At 37.8% G+C, this 17,443-nt stretch overlaps 1 protein-coding gene across 1 annotated transcript; it reads right to left on the bottom strand.

Moving 5' to 3' along the window:
- Positions 1–7,323: 7,323 nt before the first annotated feature.
- Positions 7,324–15,976, bottom strand: LOC147549015 (Vacuolar protein sorting-associated protein 26). The gene is made up of 11 exons (XM_086666995.1): positions 15,804–15,976; positions 15,619–15,711; positions 15,462–15,526; positions 13,463–13,517; positions 13,106–13,192; positions 12,909–12,993; positions 12,677–12,772; positions 12,348–12,532; positions 12,181–12,269; positions 7,754–7,850; positions 7,324–7,670 (listed from the first exon to the last, which is right to left on the bottom strand). Exons 1-11 carry the CDS (start codon positions 15,852–15,854, stop codon positions 7,626–7,628), a joined length of 948 nt encoding a protein of 315 aa, XP_086523121.1. The 5' UTR covers positions 15,855–15,976; the 3' UTR covers positions 7,324–7,625.
- Between the last annotated feature and the right edge of the window lie 1,467 nt (positions 15,977–17,443).

Raw genomic sequence — 17,443 nt, 5'->3', positions numbered from 1 at the left:
CTTTTGGATCATCGAAACACTTGATTTAACAAAATAAATGTTTCTGTTTTAGGTTGTTCCAAATAGTTTTTCACTTGCTCTTGAGAGGTCATTCTTGTATCATGAACATGTCTATATCTCTCCATGGCATATTTACTTCCATTTTTATGAATTCTCTAAGCATATGAAGGTTAGGTCATCTTTTCCATGATTTAGGTTATAAATTTACTAAGCTTTATGTAAGTATTCTGTAAAGGAGGTCATTTGTTCTTTTTTATTTACACAGTACACCTAAGTATGTGGCTAACACTCTACTACAAATTCATTAATATTGACAGTTTTTTTTGGTTGCCAATACATGGACAAACGAATTTCTTATGTGGACAACAAATTCGTTGGGTGTAAAAATAATCTATTAGTTTTTTGGGACAACTCTATGTTTCTTTCTCTCTCTAAAATTCCTATCTTCACTGCCATCACCATGGAGAACCAAAGTTTTTCATCCTCTACACCATCACCGTTTCCATTAGCATCAGCCATGTCTATTAAAACTGTCAATTTCTTGTTTCTTTTATTTATGTGAATCATTACCATGTTTGGTTTATGGATTTTTTTTTAGGGTTTGGACATTTGGGTTGAGGTGAACTTTCTTATTGGGTGAAGGCCTTGGATTTAATCTATCCTTGTCAATTAAGAATTAATCAGATAGTAAAATCTTCAATTGTGTTCACTGATTAACAATGGATTTGATCTTCCTGGATATTGAACGAATCACAAATACATATTTTGAATATATAATGTACATTTCTCGAATCTTGGCATTGTCGATTATATAATGTTCAAACTTCATTTCTGCAAATATATATCTTGTTTATTCTAATTTTAATTTGATTTCTATAAGTGGCTACGATTTAAATCTCACACACACCCATATATTTCTAGAGAGAGAAAGAGGTGAATCCATACAGTATTCCTTCTCTCTAGATCTTGATTTGTTTTAGAGATGTAGTGATTGTTGAAAGAAAACCTAGGTTTGGAAGTTTTGAAGAACTCAACAGAGTTCGGAGTAAAGGGAAAGTGAGCGTCGGCTTTGCTGGATTTGTTAATCAACGTTTTTAGTTGAAGAAGAATGAAGTGTGAGAGGAAGAAGACTGAGTGTAGGTTTATTTAAGAAGGTGTTGGTGAAGAAATTTACGAGATTCACAGAAAACAAATTGTCCCAATTAAAACTACTAATAAACTATATTTACACCCAATATTTTTGTTCACATAATAAATTTGTTTGTCCGTATATTGGCCACCTTTTTTTTTGAGACAAAATGACATCTATTTGATTAGATTAAGTCCAAGTACATTGATGTTATGATGAGAAGAAGGGAAATTAGGAATTGATTTAGAAATGCTAGTACTGTTTTTCCTAGAGTTTACAGCAAGATGATTAGCTTTTCCGTTAAACTTCCTATTTACATGAATAAAAGAGAGAGTAGCAAAAGAAGGAGCTAAATTCTTGACTTCATTTAAAATATGCTTGGAAGTCTAGTGGATCGAGTTCCTCATATGATTCAAAAAGTTGCTAACATTGACATAATCTCCTTCCAAAATGACTTTTTGTACTCCATGATCTTTGGCCCAGATTGCTCCAAGGAGGGTTGCTTTTCCTTCCCCTTCATCTAAATCTGCTGGTTGAGATGGTTGATTCCTTGGCGAGTTGGTTTCCTGAACAATCATGAATAACAATACACAGATAGGTAAGAAGTGAATCTTTAACAAATGAGATATCATAGTTAATTTTGAGGAACCCTGTAGGGGGTAGACTTCAGGAAGTAGCTCCCCCTGTATGTGAGTGTTGGTAGGTGGTGAGAGAAATGGTCTCGGAAGGAAGGTCAGAAGATATCTCTGCGTTGAGGGTATCCATGTTTAGTTGTCTCTCTAAATATTTTATCACATCTATGCTTTCATAAAAGCCAAATTGAAGTAGATAAAGTTTCAAGAGTTGTTAGAGAGCACATGTGATCATAATCTTCATCAATGTGATTGAAAAAAACTAAACCATTCCATGAACTTAATAAAGCTCCTTTGGGGTTGATGTGAAGGATTGAAGTGATGGAGAAGGGCTTTAGTGACCTTACATTCTAGAAGGAAATGCATTGTTGTCTCTTCAGTTTCCTCACAGAGAGGACAAGTTGGGGATATACTATCCAGATAACCAGATAAGAAGAAATTTAAGGGTAGGATTCCTTGGCCTATTTTCTAGAGAAACAATAGGATTCTAGGATGGACTCTCAACTTCTGTAACCGTTTCCATATAGAGTTGGGGATAGGACCATTTGGACTGAAGTTGTGAACTAGGTGTTTGTAAGGGCAGAGATAGTGAAGTCTCCGGTCTGAGATAACTGCCATTTTTGAATATCAACAATGGAATTTAAGGGAATAACATGTAATTTTTTTGTTGTCTGGAGGGAAAAGGAAAGAGGGAATCTACTGGTTCCAAGAGTGATCATGAGAGATTAATTGTGAGACTTGGTTATATCCATGAGTGTGAGCAGGTGATGCACCCGAAAAGGTTGCACACCCAAGCGGAGGTATCAAGTAGTAACCGGTAAAACCGGAGTCGATCCAAGGATAGGAAGGTGGTTCGGATAACGAAGGATCTTGTCCCTCGGTCTAGATATTTCAAGCTAACTTAGACTAAAAAGGAAAGGAAACAAAGATAAATGGGGGTTTGATCGACTAAGGTGATAAGAGAATAAAACAAGTAAAATAAACTAAACTAAACAATAAAAGTAAACGGGCGAGAGAGATTCGAGAGAAGAGTCGAAGGAACAAGAGTCGGGAGACGGTAAGACTCGATTCGGGCAACAAATAAGTCAGAGAGGTGTCGAAGTCCGGAAATCCATAATGATAAACCTACGACTATGTGTAGTCCGATTTGATGTGTCGAGGTACAATCGATATTCGACTCCTAAAGTAGATGTCTCTAAGTACTATGTATATCCAGAGATCATACTTAGTCAAACAAACGTCTAAATCAGTTAATCCCGAGTCATCGAAAGTGTCGTCTAGTCGCCTAACTATATGAAGTGCATGACAAGACACAGGAAAATACGATCAAAACGATAATCGAAATAAATGAACATCAATTTATAATCAAAATATCAAATCATATTAAACATAGTCACGAATTCATCACATTTCATCTCATATAATCAACAAACTAAAGTTAGCTAAACATGGTGATTGAATAAGAAATGGAAAGGAAATAGTGAGAGAATCCCCCTTTTTCGATGTGGTTCGAGGCTAAGATCGTCGGAAAATATGAGAAGCTAGCCAAGATGATGGGGTGCAAAAGCCCTAAGATTTCGGACCAAGAAGGTTGCCGGAATACACAAGAAAAACCGGCTAAAGAGATGAAGATTCTGGCCAAAACCCTAGGTGTATCCGGCAATAAGCTGTTGTCCCGGCAAGAAGCTGTTGTTCCGTGCGCGTCTAAGGTGCTGTCCGGAGCTGTGCACTGTCCATGGACGCGTCCCATGCACGTCCGAGCTGCAGCTGCCGTCCTTGGTCGCGTCCCGAGCTGAATCTGGCGTGAAGCTGCTGTCCCGAGCAGATCTGCTGCTGTCCCGAGCAGCTCCAGCTGCAGCCGCGTCCCTGCTAGCACAGCTGCTGTTCGGCCGTGCTCTGTGATGCCTTCTCTCCCGGGCTGCTGTGCAGATTTCCCGAGCAGCTCGAGCTGCTGCCGTGCAGCCCGAGCTGCTGCCGGCCAAGACTAGGCCGGCCTTGAGCTTGGCCGACCTTGCTTTGGCCGGCAATCCTCCTTCTTCTCTCTTTCCCTCTTCAAAACCCTCAAACACCAAGAACTTAGAACCCTCCTTAGAAAACTCTAAACTTTTCTCTCCCTAACTCCTTGCTTCCTTCCCAAGGTTGAAGATGATGAATAGTAGAATACACTACTAAAACCTTAGGGTCCATTGACTTAGTCAACTTCTTTAGACTATGTTGACTTGGATCCATAAAGAGAGGGTACTTATAAAATCTTCCTTGTCATTCTTCTTTGGGCTCTAGGGCTTTGATTTAGAAACCAAGAGGGTGCCTCCATCCTTGTCTCTGCATTTTCAAATTCTCACAAAGGACTAGAATACCCTCGGACTTCTTTCTTTCATATCTTCCCCGTCCGAACTCCGAATTAAATACCGTTTTCACCGTCGGACTCGTCATTGACTATACTTGTCATTTGATTTGCTTGAAGTCTTTTTCTCTCGTTTTCGGCACATGAAATGATAGTGACAATTCGTTCCCTTTATTCCGATTTTCATGTCTAACTCCAAAATAGGTACCTAACATGAAAAACACATAAAATATTATTGATAACACTCGAAAAGGAATAATTCGCCTAAGTTAGGTTCTCCAAATGTGACATTTTAGTGTCACATCAGCAGGCAATCTAATATGTTGCATACCTCGGATCCAAAAATGGGTTCAGATGTTGACTGAGGTTCCATTGCCTATACCCCATGTTATATATTTATCCACTAAGTCTTGGTTTCTTGCAATAGTTTTCCATAACCAAGAAGAAGTCGGAGGAAAATTGAGATGTTTCTTTAAAGAAAAAGAGTATTTAGCTTTCATAAATGGCCATCTGGTATCTTGGGGCAGCTGAGAAAGATGATTTGATCAGTTCACCTTTACCAGCCTGAGACAGAAGGTTCCTTTTCCAAGTAATGAGCTTTTGATTTAGTCTGTCCAAATGGGAATGAATGGAGTAATCCTTGATTTTCCAATGAAGATAATAGTTCCTAAGTAGGTATTTCTATGATTGATGTTTTTGACTCTGAGAATTCTAAAGACTATCCTATCGTGTTTATGATGAGCATTGGAGCTAAAAAAAGATTCCACTCTTTTGGAAATTGATCATTTGTCCTGATATTTTTCCAAAGGTTTTGAGAAGATCTAGCAAATGGTGAACAGAGGGGATATCCATTTTGATGAAGATGAGACAGTCATCGACAAATAATAAGTGGTTAATTATAGGAGTAATGGTAGAGATTTTGAACCCTTGAATGAGATTATTAGATTGAGTTTGACCTAACATTCTGCTGAGGGCTTCCATACATATTATGAAGAGGTATGGAGAGACAGGATCTCCCTATCTTAATCCCCTGAAAGGGGGGAAAGAGGGTCCATGAATCCCATTAAGAAGAACATAAGTGGTGGAAGTGGAGATACATTGGGAAATTAACGAGCAGAAAGGCTAAGGAGTATCCTAGTTTAGTCAGGTTGTCCAGGAAAAATGACCATTCAATTCTGTCAAAAGCCTTACTTATGTCTAACTTAAGACACATGTATTTTTTACTTTCCCCTTTGAGATTTCATTGACTGAGCTATTTCAGTAACTAGGATGATGTTAAGTCTCATGCCTCCCTGGAACAAGAACACTCTGATGAGGACAGATGAAGTTATCCAGAAGAGGCTTTAGTCTATTTGGAAGAATTTTCGAAATCTGATAAGTTGTGTTGCAGAGACTAATAAGTCTATAGTCAGAGGCGGTTACAGGACTATTTGTCTTAGGAATCAAGACTATATTTGTATGATTTATCTCAGGGGCAATCTGCTTGGTATGGAAGGAATCTTGAACCATTATAATGATATCTTTAGAAATGGTTTCCCAGTGTTGGTGGAAGAAGGATGGGGAGAACCCATCTGGTCCTTGAGATTTGTCAATCTTGAGGTGATAAACAACCTGAGAGATTTCTTCTTCTACGGGAACAGAAGTGATAGCTTCATTGATCTCTATTGATATAATAGATCTGAAGAAGCCATCCACCAGACTATTTGCAGGAGGGGAGGTGGTGGATAGAAGTTTTGTAAAGTGGTGAAGGAGAATGTTGTCTAAGCCTTGTTTATCCAACACCCATTCCCCTGTGTCAGATGGAAGGCCCTTGATTTTATTATTTTTGGTTAGAGGAAGCCACAACATGAAAAAACTTTATGTTTCTGTCTCCCAGAGAGATAATGTTGTCCCTAGACTTAAGCTTTCAAAAAATTTTTTGTTCATCTAAGAGAGAGTTTAAATTGCTTAACAGCCTAGAGTACTGATTAGAATCATTACATTGATCAAGTTGAGTAGAGGCACTATTTATGTGAGACACAAGCTTATTGTAATGGTGTTTTTTCCATTCAGAGAGTAGAGGTTGGAGATTAATCAATTTATGATGAACCTTAGAGATTAATATTGACAGTTAGATAGATTACCTGTGTAGACATTTTTTTTTACGAATTTGTTAGTTAAGAGTTCACATATTCTTCTTGATAGATGAGTATTCCAGTTCAAGATATAGATGAAGTATGTACATATATCAGTTCTTCAACGATTTTATGTCTTGCTACAGTTTAACTGATGTGTTTATATATTACATATTATTATTATTATCATTATAGCGGATAAAGATGAGCCAACGTGCATTCATAAATCTTGTTATTATTATTATTCTTTGCGGGCGGTGGTGGATATGGTGTACTGTCGCTAGGAAGTCTAAATATTAATCTTACTAGGGTATATATCGTGCCCTAGGGCACGGACACTTGTATCAATCAAATGTTACGAAATTTATTATTATATTTTATTGAGAGAGATAGATTTTTATTAGTTATTATTTTTTTTGTTTATTTTCTCTTAAATTAGTTATTATTTTATTGAGAGAAATTTTAATTTCTTTTTTTAACTTTGAAATTTTTTTTTTTTTTTTTCTTAAATTAGTTATTTTATTTTTAAGAATGAAACGAATATTGTTTTTTAAATAGGTAACTTTATTTCTAAGAAGGGCTATATTTTAAATTTTGAGAAGAGCTTCTAAACAATATCCTTTATTAAAAAAGAATGTTTGTCCCAGTCATCGTTTTCCCTTCTATTTTATTATATAGATGTTGAATGCTAGAGGAAAGCTTACGTGCGGGAGGTATGTGCTATACCCTACTAGATATTGATACATATATATATATATATATATATATATATGTATATATATAGATGCGTATATTGTATGTTTAAGATTTAGAAGATGACCTCAATATTGTATGTTTAAGATTTACTCAACTTTTTCTTTTCTCATTTTTAAATGCATGTACCAAAAGTGCATTTAACCCTCCACGGGCTAATATCCAATGGAGGCTCTGTGCATGAAATTTTAGTTTCTGCACAGCAGAATGCCGTCATTAAAAGTTCACTGATCTCTCTAACTTTGGATGCCTAGAACACCCAAACCCTGCTCGATTCCCACCCCTACATATGAGTGTGCAGACAGTTTTGTTGGGCTTCATAAAAATAAAAGATATGTAGAGAATTTTGAATGGGGAAAAAACAAGCAACAAGTATATTTAATACAAACCCAAATTAGTTTTCTGCACAGCCCGAACCCGCCATTAAGTTCACGGATCTCTAACTTTGGCTGCCTAGACAGCCCGGCCTGATTCCCACCCCTACGTATTTGTGTAGCCAGTTTTGTTGGGTTCATGATAATAATAAAATCAGAAATAGAGAAGCGACAAATATACTTAACACGAACCCAAATTTAGAAGTGCTGTAAGAAAACTGCTCAGAAATAGTCTTAAAGGTAAGATTTCCATTGCAACACTAATAGCAGCACCGTTGTTTACTTCGTCCGAAATAGTCTTAGAGGTAAGGTTTCTATTGCTACCTGAAAGTGGAAAGAGATATTGTTACACTAAAATAAATAGGTGGAAAACCAATCTCTTATTAACTAATAAAATTGATACTTACCCAAAGTCTAGGAGTTCTCGGATCAACCTTGTGCGCTTTGGATAGTTCTGACTGAAAACTAATGACAACAGACATCTGAAATTCAATTGAAAATGGTCTGGTTTGTCGTACGCGTCCACCACAATGGAAGATTGTTAGTAATTATTTTGCATGTACATAACTAGGCCTAGTACGAATAAATAAGTAACATACAAACCGTCAAACCCGACTCCTTTTCACAACTAAAATGGGTAGGCAAATGGCAACAACTTCGAGAAAAATGTTCAGTTTTTTTCATACATTTGATTTTTTTTCCCATACATGTTAAGAGTGGTTGAAGAATTAAAATCCTGGTTTCATAACTAACAAATCATTATTTAATGTATGGTTAGTACATGAAGATATATCCGAGTAAATCAGTTCAATCTAATTTTTTTTTTAATAATTTGATTTAATTGAAAATAGAAGATAGAATGTACAAGAAGCCTAGAAGGCAGAGGAACAAAACAGCAAAAGCAAAAGCCAAGAGAGCCACAAAATTACATAGAAAACATGAAAACCTCCGAAGATTCCGCCATGGTAACAAAAGATATGGTCATAGCCCAGCCCAGATTTCTACTCCAGTGATAAATAGAGCATTTAGCTGAAAAGAAAATCTTGTCTGGCGAAGAAGCTTTATCTCTGAAAATGACTTCATTTCTGCTCTTCAAGAGAGCCCAGCCTTTGGGATCAGGTTGAGAATATACTTCTTTTGAGAGTTCCCTTTCATGCCATTCCAGACAAGGATAAGGTCAACAATAGAATTTGGAAAGACCCACATGATGCCTAAGCTCAAAATGAACTTCTCCCATACCCTATAGGTCACAGTACAGGAGATGAACAAGTGAGGGACTGATTCCTCTGAAATGCCACATAAGGGACATCTGTTAGGGGTTGTTAGCCCTCTTCTTCTAAGGAAGTCTATAGTTGGGGTCCAAAACAACAACCGAGAGGAAAAGAATAACTCTCATTGGGATGTTGTTCCTCCAAATGTCTGAAAAGATGTGGGATTGAGGGAAATTGTCTTGAGATAACATAAAATAAGTAGATTTAACTGTCATGACAGTAACCTGAGAAGAAATCCAAACTCTAGTGTCCTCTTGGTTTGAAAGAGTCGCCTGGTTTAGGGAATCCAGAAGAGCACTGACCTCACTAATCTCCCAATCATTCAGGTTTCTTCTAAATTCCAAAATCCAAGAACCAGAAGAGGAACCGGAGAACTCAAACACAGAGCCTTCTTTAGCAATGGAGGGGTGTCCTTCAACCAAATATCCAACCAAAAACTGGTGCACTTGCCATTGCCAATCTTAATCTTAGTAATGTCTTTAAATTTGCTCCATCTGTTGAAGATTCCTTTCCAAACCGAGAGTCCACAGGTACCTTTAGGCTTGTTGGGGATCCAACCAAACTCTGTTTCACCATATTTTTCAGCAATAATATTCCTCCATAGGAGCTCCTTTTCAAGACCAAACCTCCAAAGTTGTTTTGACAGTAAGGCATCATTCATGTCCCAAATTTTTGATCCCTAACCCATTTTGAATGATAGGTTTGCAAATTCAATCCCAAGGCACCCAAAGAATTTTCTTGGATGATTCATCATTGTCCCAGAAGACATCCCTAAACTTCTTCTCCACTAAGCAATAATGGAAACAGGCATAGAGAAAAGGGAGAGGAAGTAAATAGGGAGGGTTGATAAAACTGCTTTGACAAGAGTAAGTTTACCTCCTCTGGATAAGAGTCTTGCTTTCCAAGTAGAGAGTCTCCTAAAGATCTTCTCAATGACAGGATCCCATAGATGTTTAGATCTATAAGCTTGTCCAAGAGGAAGACCCAAATAAGAGATAAGGAGAGAAGCCTTCTTGCACCCAAAAGTAGTAGCCAATATATCCAACTGAATTACTTCTATAACTTGACTCTTGTTGAAATTCACTTTCAACCCAGAAGCTGCCTCAAACCAGATTAAGGTGTCTCTGAGTTCAGAAACTTCCCTAACATCATTCCTGCGAAAGAACAGGGTGTCATCAGCAAACTGAAGGTGGGATACAACAGTCCCCACTTCTGTTGCTTTAAAACCTTCAAACCAGTTTAGAGTTTCTCCCTTCAAAATTAGACAACTTAACACTTCAGCCACCATAAGGAATAGAAGAGGGGAGAGGGGATCCCCCTGTCTAAGGCCCCTAGAGTTTAGAAAAACAGAGGTAGAGGTACCATTGATAAGGGCCGAGAAGGAGGTTGTAGAAATGCAATTGAAGATCCAGATCCTCCATCTTCATTGGAATCCCACTTCATCCATCAGAGTAAAAAAAAATCCCAGCTGATTTTATCATACGCTTTCTCTAAGTCCACCTTAACCATAATCCCAGAAGAATTGGATTTTACTCTCGAATCCAAAAGTTCATTAGCGATTAAAACACCATCAAGAATCTGCTTTCCTTCAATGAAAGCCCCTTGATTGGGAGAGATGATGGAGTTAAGGAAAGGCTTCAACCTATTAGCTAAAACTTTGGAGAGGATTTTGTAGGGACCATCCACTAGACTAATTGGCCTGTAATCATTGAGAGTTTCAGTGGTATCCTTCTTGGGAATCAGAACCAGGAAAGTTTGGTTTAGCCTCCAATCGAAGTTACCTGTCGACCAAAAAGAGAGAATCACCTTCATAATATCTCTGCCAATAATGTCCCAGCATTTAACATAGAAGTTGAGAGAGAAACCATCAGGTCCCGGAGCTTTATCTTTGGCTAAGTCCTTGATGGCTTGGAGCACTTCATCCTCAGTGAACTCCTTCTCAATATCCTCAGATTGAGCACCAGATATACTAGGCAAGTTCAAACCTTCTACACCAAGCCTCCAGTGAGGCTCAGAATAAAGAGAGGCAAAATGAGAAACAACCCTGGACTTAATCTCTTCATCCTCCAGAAACAGATCATCCCCCACCTTGAGAGCAGCAATCCTGTTTGATCTCTTTCTACAATTGATGATGCTATGGAAGTATTTGGAGTTTCTATCTCCAGCTTCAAGCCACTTCACTCCGGATTTTTGTCTCAAACTAATTTCCTCAAGGCTAAGGATCTTATCCAAATCAGACCTCAAAGCAGCTCTCCTGTTTCTCTTAGAAACATCCAACTCTCTTGTCTCCTCAAAAGTATCAAGAGTGTAAATCCCAGATTGGATTCTATTTAGAGCCTCTTTCTGAGCTTTGTACTTCTCACTTGACCAGGGTTTCAACATGTGCTTGAGGTGGTTTAACTTAGCCCACAGAGGTAAATCCCTCTCAAGGTCTTCCCACCACTCCTTCACCTTGGGGAGGAAATCCCCATCCAGAAGCAGATATCCTCAAATCTGAAAGGAGGATTACCTTTCCTGATAAATTCAGACTTGAGGAGAATAGGGGCATGATTAGAAACTGGCTTGGGAAGAATAATCTGAGACACTGAAGGGTAATGCTCCTCCCAGTCCTTGTCGATTAAGAATCGGTTCATTCAATGGTACATTGAGCAGGATGTGTGGAATTCCATTCAATAGGTGTTGGTAAAGTCAAAAGTATCTCACTTTAACTCAGTAAAATCTAAACACACATTCTTCTCTTATTTCTCGTCTCCACTTCACTCAAGCTGAACAATATTCTCTCGCTACGGCCATATTCCGAAGGGAAAAAAACCTCTATTGCAGAGAAAAATAAAATGTCTCAAAACAGAGGAAGGGAGCTAGGATCTTCACAGCTGTTCTCCTATTTAAGACTTTATGTGATTACTCTGCTACATTCAGGAGTTTTTCTATTTTATTTATGACGCTTGATGTTAGTAGAAATACTTTAGACCACTCCTATATCCACACGATAAGTTAAACAAAGTATCATGTTAGTACACGATTAGTATGGCGTGTGCGGAGTTTTGTTCTATTCTTCTAACATGCACTCAATGTTGACAATAACAAACTAAGGCATAGTCTTTCCAGGTAAGAAGCAACATGTTCATCGCATACTGCACAAAAAGGCGACGGCATTGGGATGCAATAGCTAGAACCTAACACACACAAAATTATCTTTGAGAACACAAATATACTTGTACAGGGAAAAATAAGGGAAACTTGATTAGGACTTAGGAGGTCACTGATATGAGAGGCCAAAAGTGGGGTGAAGAGAAAGATTTTAATTAAAAAACGATTCAAGGATGGGAGGCACAGAGGTATGAGGTATATTCAACTAAATTGGATTTTGGGCTTGGACTCATGCTGCAATGCTAAATATCAAGAGAATGCAATTGATGATGCAAATTATGATAGGTATGACTGAAAGCCAGGTTTTCAGACGCTAACTAATATGCGTTAACATAAAGGTTAAAAGTACAGAATACAAGAACGTTGACATTTACAGTGGAAAACAGGAAGGTTAATATATGATCACAACTCACCCTGCAGCGACTGTCGGACAAGTCAACAGGCGAGGAAGTACAACATGAATGGGTAGAGTCATGCCTCGATAAACATCTCCATCTGCGATCTGGCAAGTGGAGGCAAATGCTAGTCATATAACCTACTTAAAGCAAAATAAATTGCCAAAATATGAATAAGCATTTACTTGCGTAGTTTGAACAACTGACGTCTCCGTCACAATCTTTTCTCCAACAAGAATTGATTCCAAACGGAGTAGATGAATATCTATAGATTTTATAGGGACTGCTGATGATTCAACTGTTAACTCGCCATTGATAGGATCGAGCAATGAACATTGAGTGGAGATTTCTCCAGTAACTCTAAATCTGCCTATACAATAAAATTTCTAGTCAGTGTGAAGTTTGCTCACAGCACAGATTGAACTCTAAGAGGTAAGAACATCAGATAACCAATCCATCCATTCATTTGCATGTCGATACCGCTTAATATAAGACAAAGGAAGGCTTTAAAAACCTGAGACCACTTCTGGCAGTAGGGGATGTCTTTGAGTATCCTGGGTGATATAAAAGCTAACTATTTCTGGAGCGACTGGCGCCAAACTAAGATTGGCTGGAAAGAAGAAAAAGAATGAGCATCACGCGAAAGTAGTAGAAGTTTCCCTTTTTGAGAGAAACGAACACAATCTGCTTCATGGTTATTTAATTTAGTTATGTGCGAGAGAAACAATTAAAAGATGTATTATTACCCTTTCCACTTTGAAGAATGAACTCCATAGAAGCAGATAATGATTTATGTAAGTATCCTCTCATTACGTTCACTGCTACCAAATACTATCATAGAAAGTATTACACACAATAAAAGACAGGAAAGAACAACATGCAAGAAAAAATAAAAATCAAATATAAACCAGACAAATATAAAATGACTCGAGAAAAAGTTTACCTGAATGCTAATATTTGCTCCATGAAAAGTCTCATAGAATATGGTAGAACCGTCATGCTTTTGTGTGAAAATGACAGAAAATGGTATCTGCCAACATAATAATAAAACAATATTCAACTGAGACACTGAGTAGAGATTAAAATGCATTTTCTGAACTTCCACCGAGAAAATATTGGAAGCCAGAAATGGAACAGAGGAATCTAGAAAGATAGAAGAAGATGCCATAACTTTAAATTATTTAACATTGTAAGCATATTAGTGACAACAGTCAAACCTGAAAGTCATAAATAGCGGCAGAAGGCAAAACGATAATGGCATGACTCAAATAAGTACCTGAACTATCTTTGGTAATCTTACCTCTGTTGTTCCTGAACCAAGCTTCCCAGAAGATCTGACCTCAACACTCTTAGTACTGTTTAAGAGAGGACTAGTTAAGAGGACTAAGAGAACAATATAGAAAAAAAATAAACGAAGAAACCTCAACATAGTTATACACAGATATCTTGACTGAACTCTACAACCAGAAACCAAGTCGATGGAACCAGCGAACCAATTGAGTACACGGACATTTGAGATACAAAAATCGTTCACTTACAAGCTTCATAAAAGTCAGCTAGCAAATCCTAATGAGCACATTTTCTGCATCAAACTTGCTGATTAAGTTAGAAAGTTATTATCTTTTCTGTAGTTATTATTCAAATACTTATTAATAATTTAGTATATTTACTATTATGTGAGTAAGTATTTGTGGTTCCATGCGTGAGAGACATGTATACCTACTAGGGCCACTGGTAGTCTATACCTGTAGGCACTTATTTACTTTTCCCCAAGCCATTGATTGATTTTCTATAGAGATTAATCATGTTAGTTCGATTTTAGCACATAATAATAGTGTCCGTAATCTGCTTAAACCATTATGAATAGAAAAGTTAAGTTTTATACTGATTCCTTAATTTTGATGCAAAGCCGCTTTGGTTCAAAGATTTATTAAGGTCTGAGCAAATAGTTCTTGTCAATGTTATTGGATCGTCAACCTATAGTGATGAGTTGTTTTTTCATTTGAAAACCTACCGTAGATTCAAATAGTAAAGCCCAAGTCCTTTGTTTCTGTATGTAATAAATAGTGCCTACTTGCTTAAGATAACATTACGTACTAGTATTAAGATGCATTTAGAGATGAAGTTATTAGTTTGATAGAAAATTGAGTTGAGTAGACTGCCGATTAATCAGTGAGTAAAAAGTGAGATGAAAACAACATCTCAAAAAGATTGAGCATTTGACATCTTTTTCTTTTAAAAATGGTTGTCTATATGGCTAATGTTTTGTACATGTCCAAAAATTGGCTGTCACTAAATCTTCTAAGAGAAGAAACTAGAGAACGACTCAAGAACTCAGCAGGTGGTTATAATATTCTTGTTCCAATTAAAAGAAATAGTTGCTGGTTCGTCTCCAGAAGAAACTAGTAACGGTAGTAAGAAACCTAATAGTAAAACAGGAGGAAGCAAAAGTAAGGAAAGAGGATGAAATGACGAAAGGAAAGCAAAAAAGAATTTACTAAGATTTGTTAAAGAAAAGAAAGAGAGAAGAAGAAATGAAGAAAGAGAAGAGACAGAGACAGAGACTGAAGTACAGTGATCGTGTATTTTACAAGGTTTCTTTCCATCCCTCACTCCGACAACCCCTCTTCCTTCCCATTGATTCCAAGTATTTCAGCCTATCTGTAGTTACCCATTTCTCTGTATTTAGTCGTTGAAATCTAACTTATTGCAGACATTTCCTTGTGAATTAACAACCTAGACAGTAGATGGACAGACGGTAACACCTCTGAATGAGGTTCGATCCCTAGGCTATTGGAAGTTCTAACTTCTAGTAAGACTATTATCAAGTATCTTAACAATCACTGTTGTAGGATTTGAATATGCATTCAAAACCATTTCATAAATTTAGCAACTTCGGCTTAAAGTTGTATGTGATGTGTGAATTGATCTCGTAAATGCATTTCATGTCCATTTACAGCATTGTGTATCACCTAACCGTGAGCTAATCAATCAAGGAATAAAGAAAGTACAGATCTTAAGAAGAAGCATTTGCATAATTGCATTTATGAGATCTTTTAAAGAAGCACTATCAATTTTTCATCAGTGTACTTTCGTTTTTTGCCAACTTTTGAACTTAAAATGAAGAAACCCCACTAGAAAACATCTCAAGAGAACATGTTTCCATAGCCAAACCAATCAACTAGGGTTATTTGAAGTATCACAGTAAATGTGGGAAACCACGCTTAGAGATATTGAAGATTGCAATTACTTGAATGCAAGATAGAGAAAAGAATTGAAAACAAAAAAAGTTGACATACAGAATAGATATAGGCTTTACAACACCGTAGAAGGACTCGATTACGCCAGCTGTTCCACCACGAACCTGGAAAACAGAAGAGACATATTTGAACAAGAGAAAGAGGGGAAGAGAGAGAAAGTAAATACAGGAGAAGGAAAGATCCCTTCAGGAAGCACCTGCAAGTTGACGGTACCAGTGGTAGTGAGGCGAATTCCCTGGTGAGAAATTGAAGAAGGGAGTTTTGTGATGATTTTCCCCTCTAATGGTTCCTGAGAATTGATTAAAGAAAAGGCAGAATATAATGGATCAAAAAACAACCAGACAGGAAATAAATTAGACTTTAGAGGGACGAATTGTTTACATCGAAGCGATAGATGCGGTTTGATCGAGAGAGTTTAAGTTCTATCGACATTGAGGAACGTACGTACCCTCTTCACTGATTTTCTCTCCCTCTTCTTTGCACTTCACCTATTAGAGGGTTTTTGATGGTCTTTGGTACAGGTGTCACGCCCTTTTTCTCTCGATAGGCGTCGTTCGGCACTTGTGCGTAGGGGTGGGAATTCAGCCCGGAAGCCCGAAACCCGATCCGGAACGCCCGAGTCCGACGAAGAAACGTGCAGCCCGAAGCCCGAGACGGGCTATGCCCGCCCGGCCCGTTAAGTTTTGGTGGGCGGGCCTGGGCTCTACAAGAAAATGCCTTGCCCGAGTGCATAACCCGAGTACATAGCCCGAAACATATGCCCGATTCATAAGGTCCGTTTGATTAGAGATGGATGGTCAGATTTAAATATTTAATCTTAGGGTTTGTAGGGTATTATAAAAGGCTCTTTACTTGGCTGCCTTTCCAGTTTCCACTGCCCACATTGATCCAGAGAGAGAGGGAGACAGAGAGACAGAGAGAAAGAGAGAGAGAGAGAGAGAGAGAGAGAGAGAGAAAAAGACGAAAACCAAAGCATGAAAACATAGGTGGTGTGTTGTTGGTTGAAGATAAACTATCTTTACAAATTTGGAAATGAAGAACAATAATCATATTACTATATGTTTTGCTTCTTAATCATCTTTTTCTTGTACATTCTTCTTGTATTCGATCTCTTTTAAAGTATATATTTTTGTAGATTTGTAACTTCTCTTTGTTTTTCATTGTTTGTGAATATGTAGTTTTTGTCTCACCTTCTCTCTTTATATTTCTCTGTGTATGTTTCATATCTTCTCACCCTTTATGTATGAAGATCTAAGAAAACATTGAAGGAAATTTGTCCATCAAATATGATATCGGATCCTTTTTTGCCAAGTGCTTGTAGAGATCCTTTCTCTGTTTTATGGAAGTTCTTTTTTACCTTTTAGTGTTTGATATTCTGTGGTAAAATTTTATTTTTTCATATTTTAAAGTGAACGGCCCGGTACCCGCCCGCCCGAAACCCGTTAAGCCCGTCGTGGGTTACTACCCATGGCGGGCAATGTGCAAGAGATCTTCTATTTTACCCGGCCCGAACCCGCGCGACAAGTCTGCTGGGCATTGATATTCCCTACCCGAAACGCCCGAGTCCGAACTTGAAATGCCCATGGGCGCCCGAGCCCGGCACGTTTCCCACCCCTACTTGTGCGCGCTCTCGGTACAAGTCAACCAACAAAGTAATATTCAAAAGCTCAAAAGTAGCTACAAAAGAAGGTAACAAGATTATATTGATTGATAATGAAAGCTTACAACGAAAGACAAGCATATGACTAAAGAAGTTTCCTAAAGGCTAGGGAGGCTTATGACTCTTCGGTTGCCCACTATTTGGAAGGTAGTTACCATCCACACTCCGCTACATAGTGCAAAATATAAGTTTCATCTATTCTCACAAGGAAACATCAATGCTTACAACCAAGCATACTTGTTGGAAAATGCACACGTCTATGTCTCCGTGCCAAAGAGAAGCTATCTAGGAAGCTACCTAATTACAAGGCACTATACTATGCACGCTCAAGACATATACCGGCCTAGCGCAAGGCATATGC

The sequence above is a fragment of the Eschscholzia californica genome, unplaced genomic scaffold, assembly GCF_041429995.1.
Source record: "Eschscholzia californica isolate CP2 unplaced genomic scaffold, dmEscCali1.0.p SCAF_3, whole genome shotgun sequence".
Classification (NCBI taxonomy): Eukaryota; Viridiplantae; Streptophyta; class Magnoliopsida; order Ranunculales; family Papaveraceae; genus Eschscholzia; species Eschscholzia californica.
Note: the sequence above shows the minus strand (reverse complement) of the source record. Positions and strands in the feature narration are given on the sequence as shown.

What these genes read in the sequence shown, in the direction of transcription:
- LOC147549015 (XM_086666995.1), bottom strand. Translation starts at nt 15,854, where the DNA reads ATGTCGATAGAACTTAAACTCTCTCGATCAAACCGCATCTATCGCTTC. An exon ending in ACCGCATCTATCGCTTCGAT is followed by an intron (nt 15,712 to 15,803) that starts GTAAACAATTCG and finishes ATCAATTCTCAG; the next exon opens with GAACCATTAGAGGGGAAAAT. An exon ending in ACTGCCAGAAGTGGTCTCAG is followed by an intron (nt 12,533 to 12,676) that starts GTTTTTAAAGCC and finishes TTTATTGTATAG; the next exon opens with GCAGATTTAGAGTTACTGGA.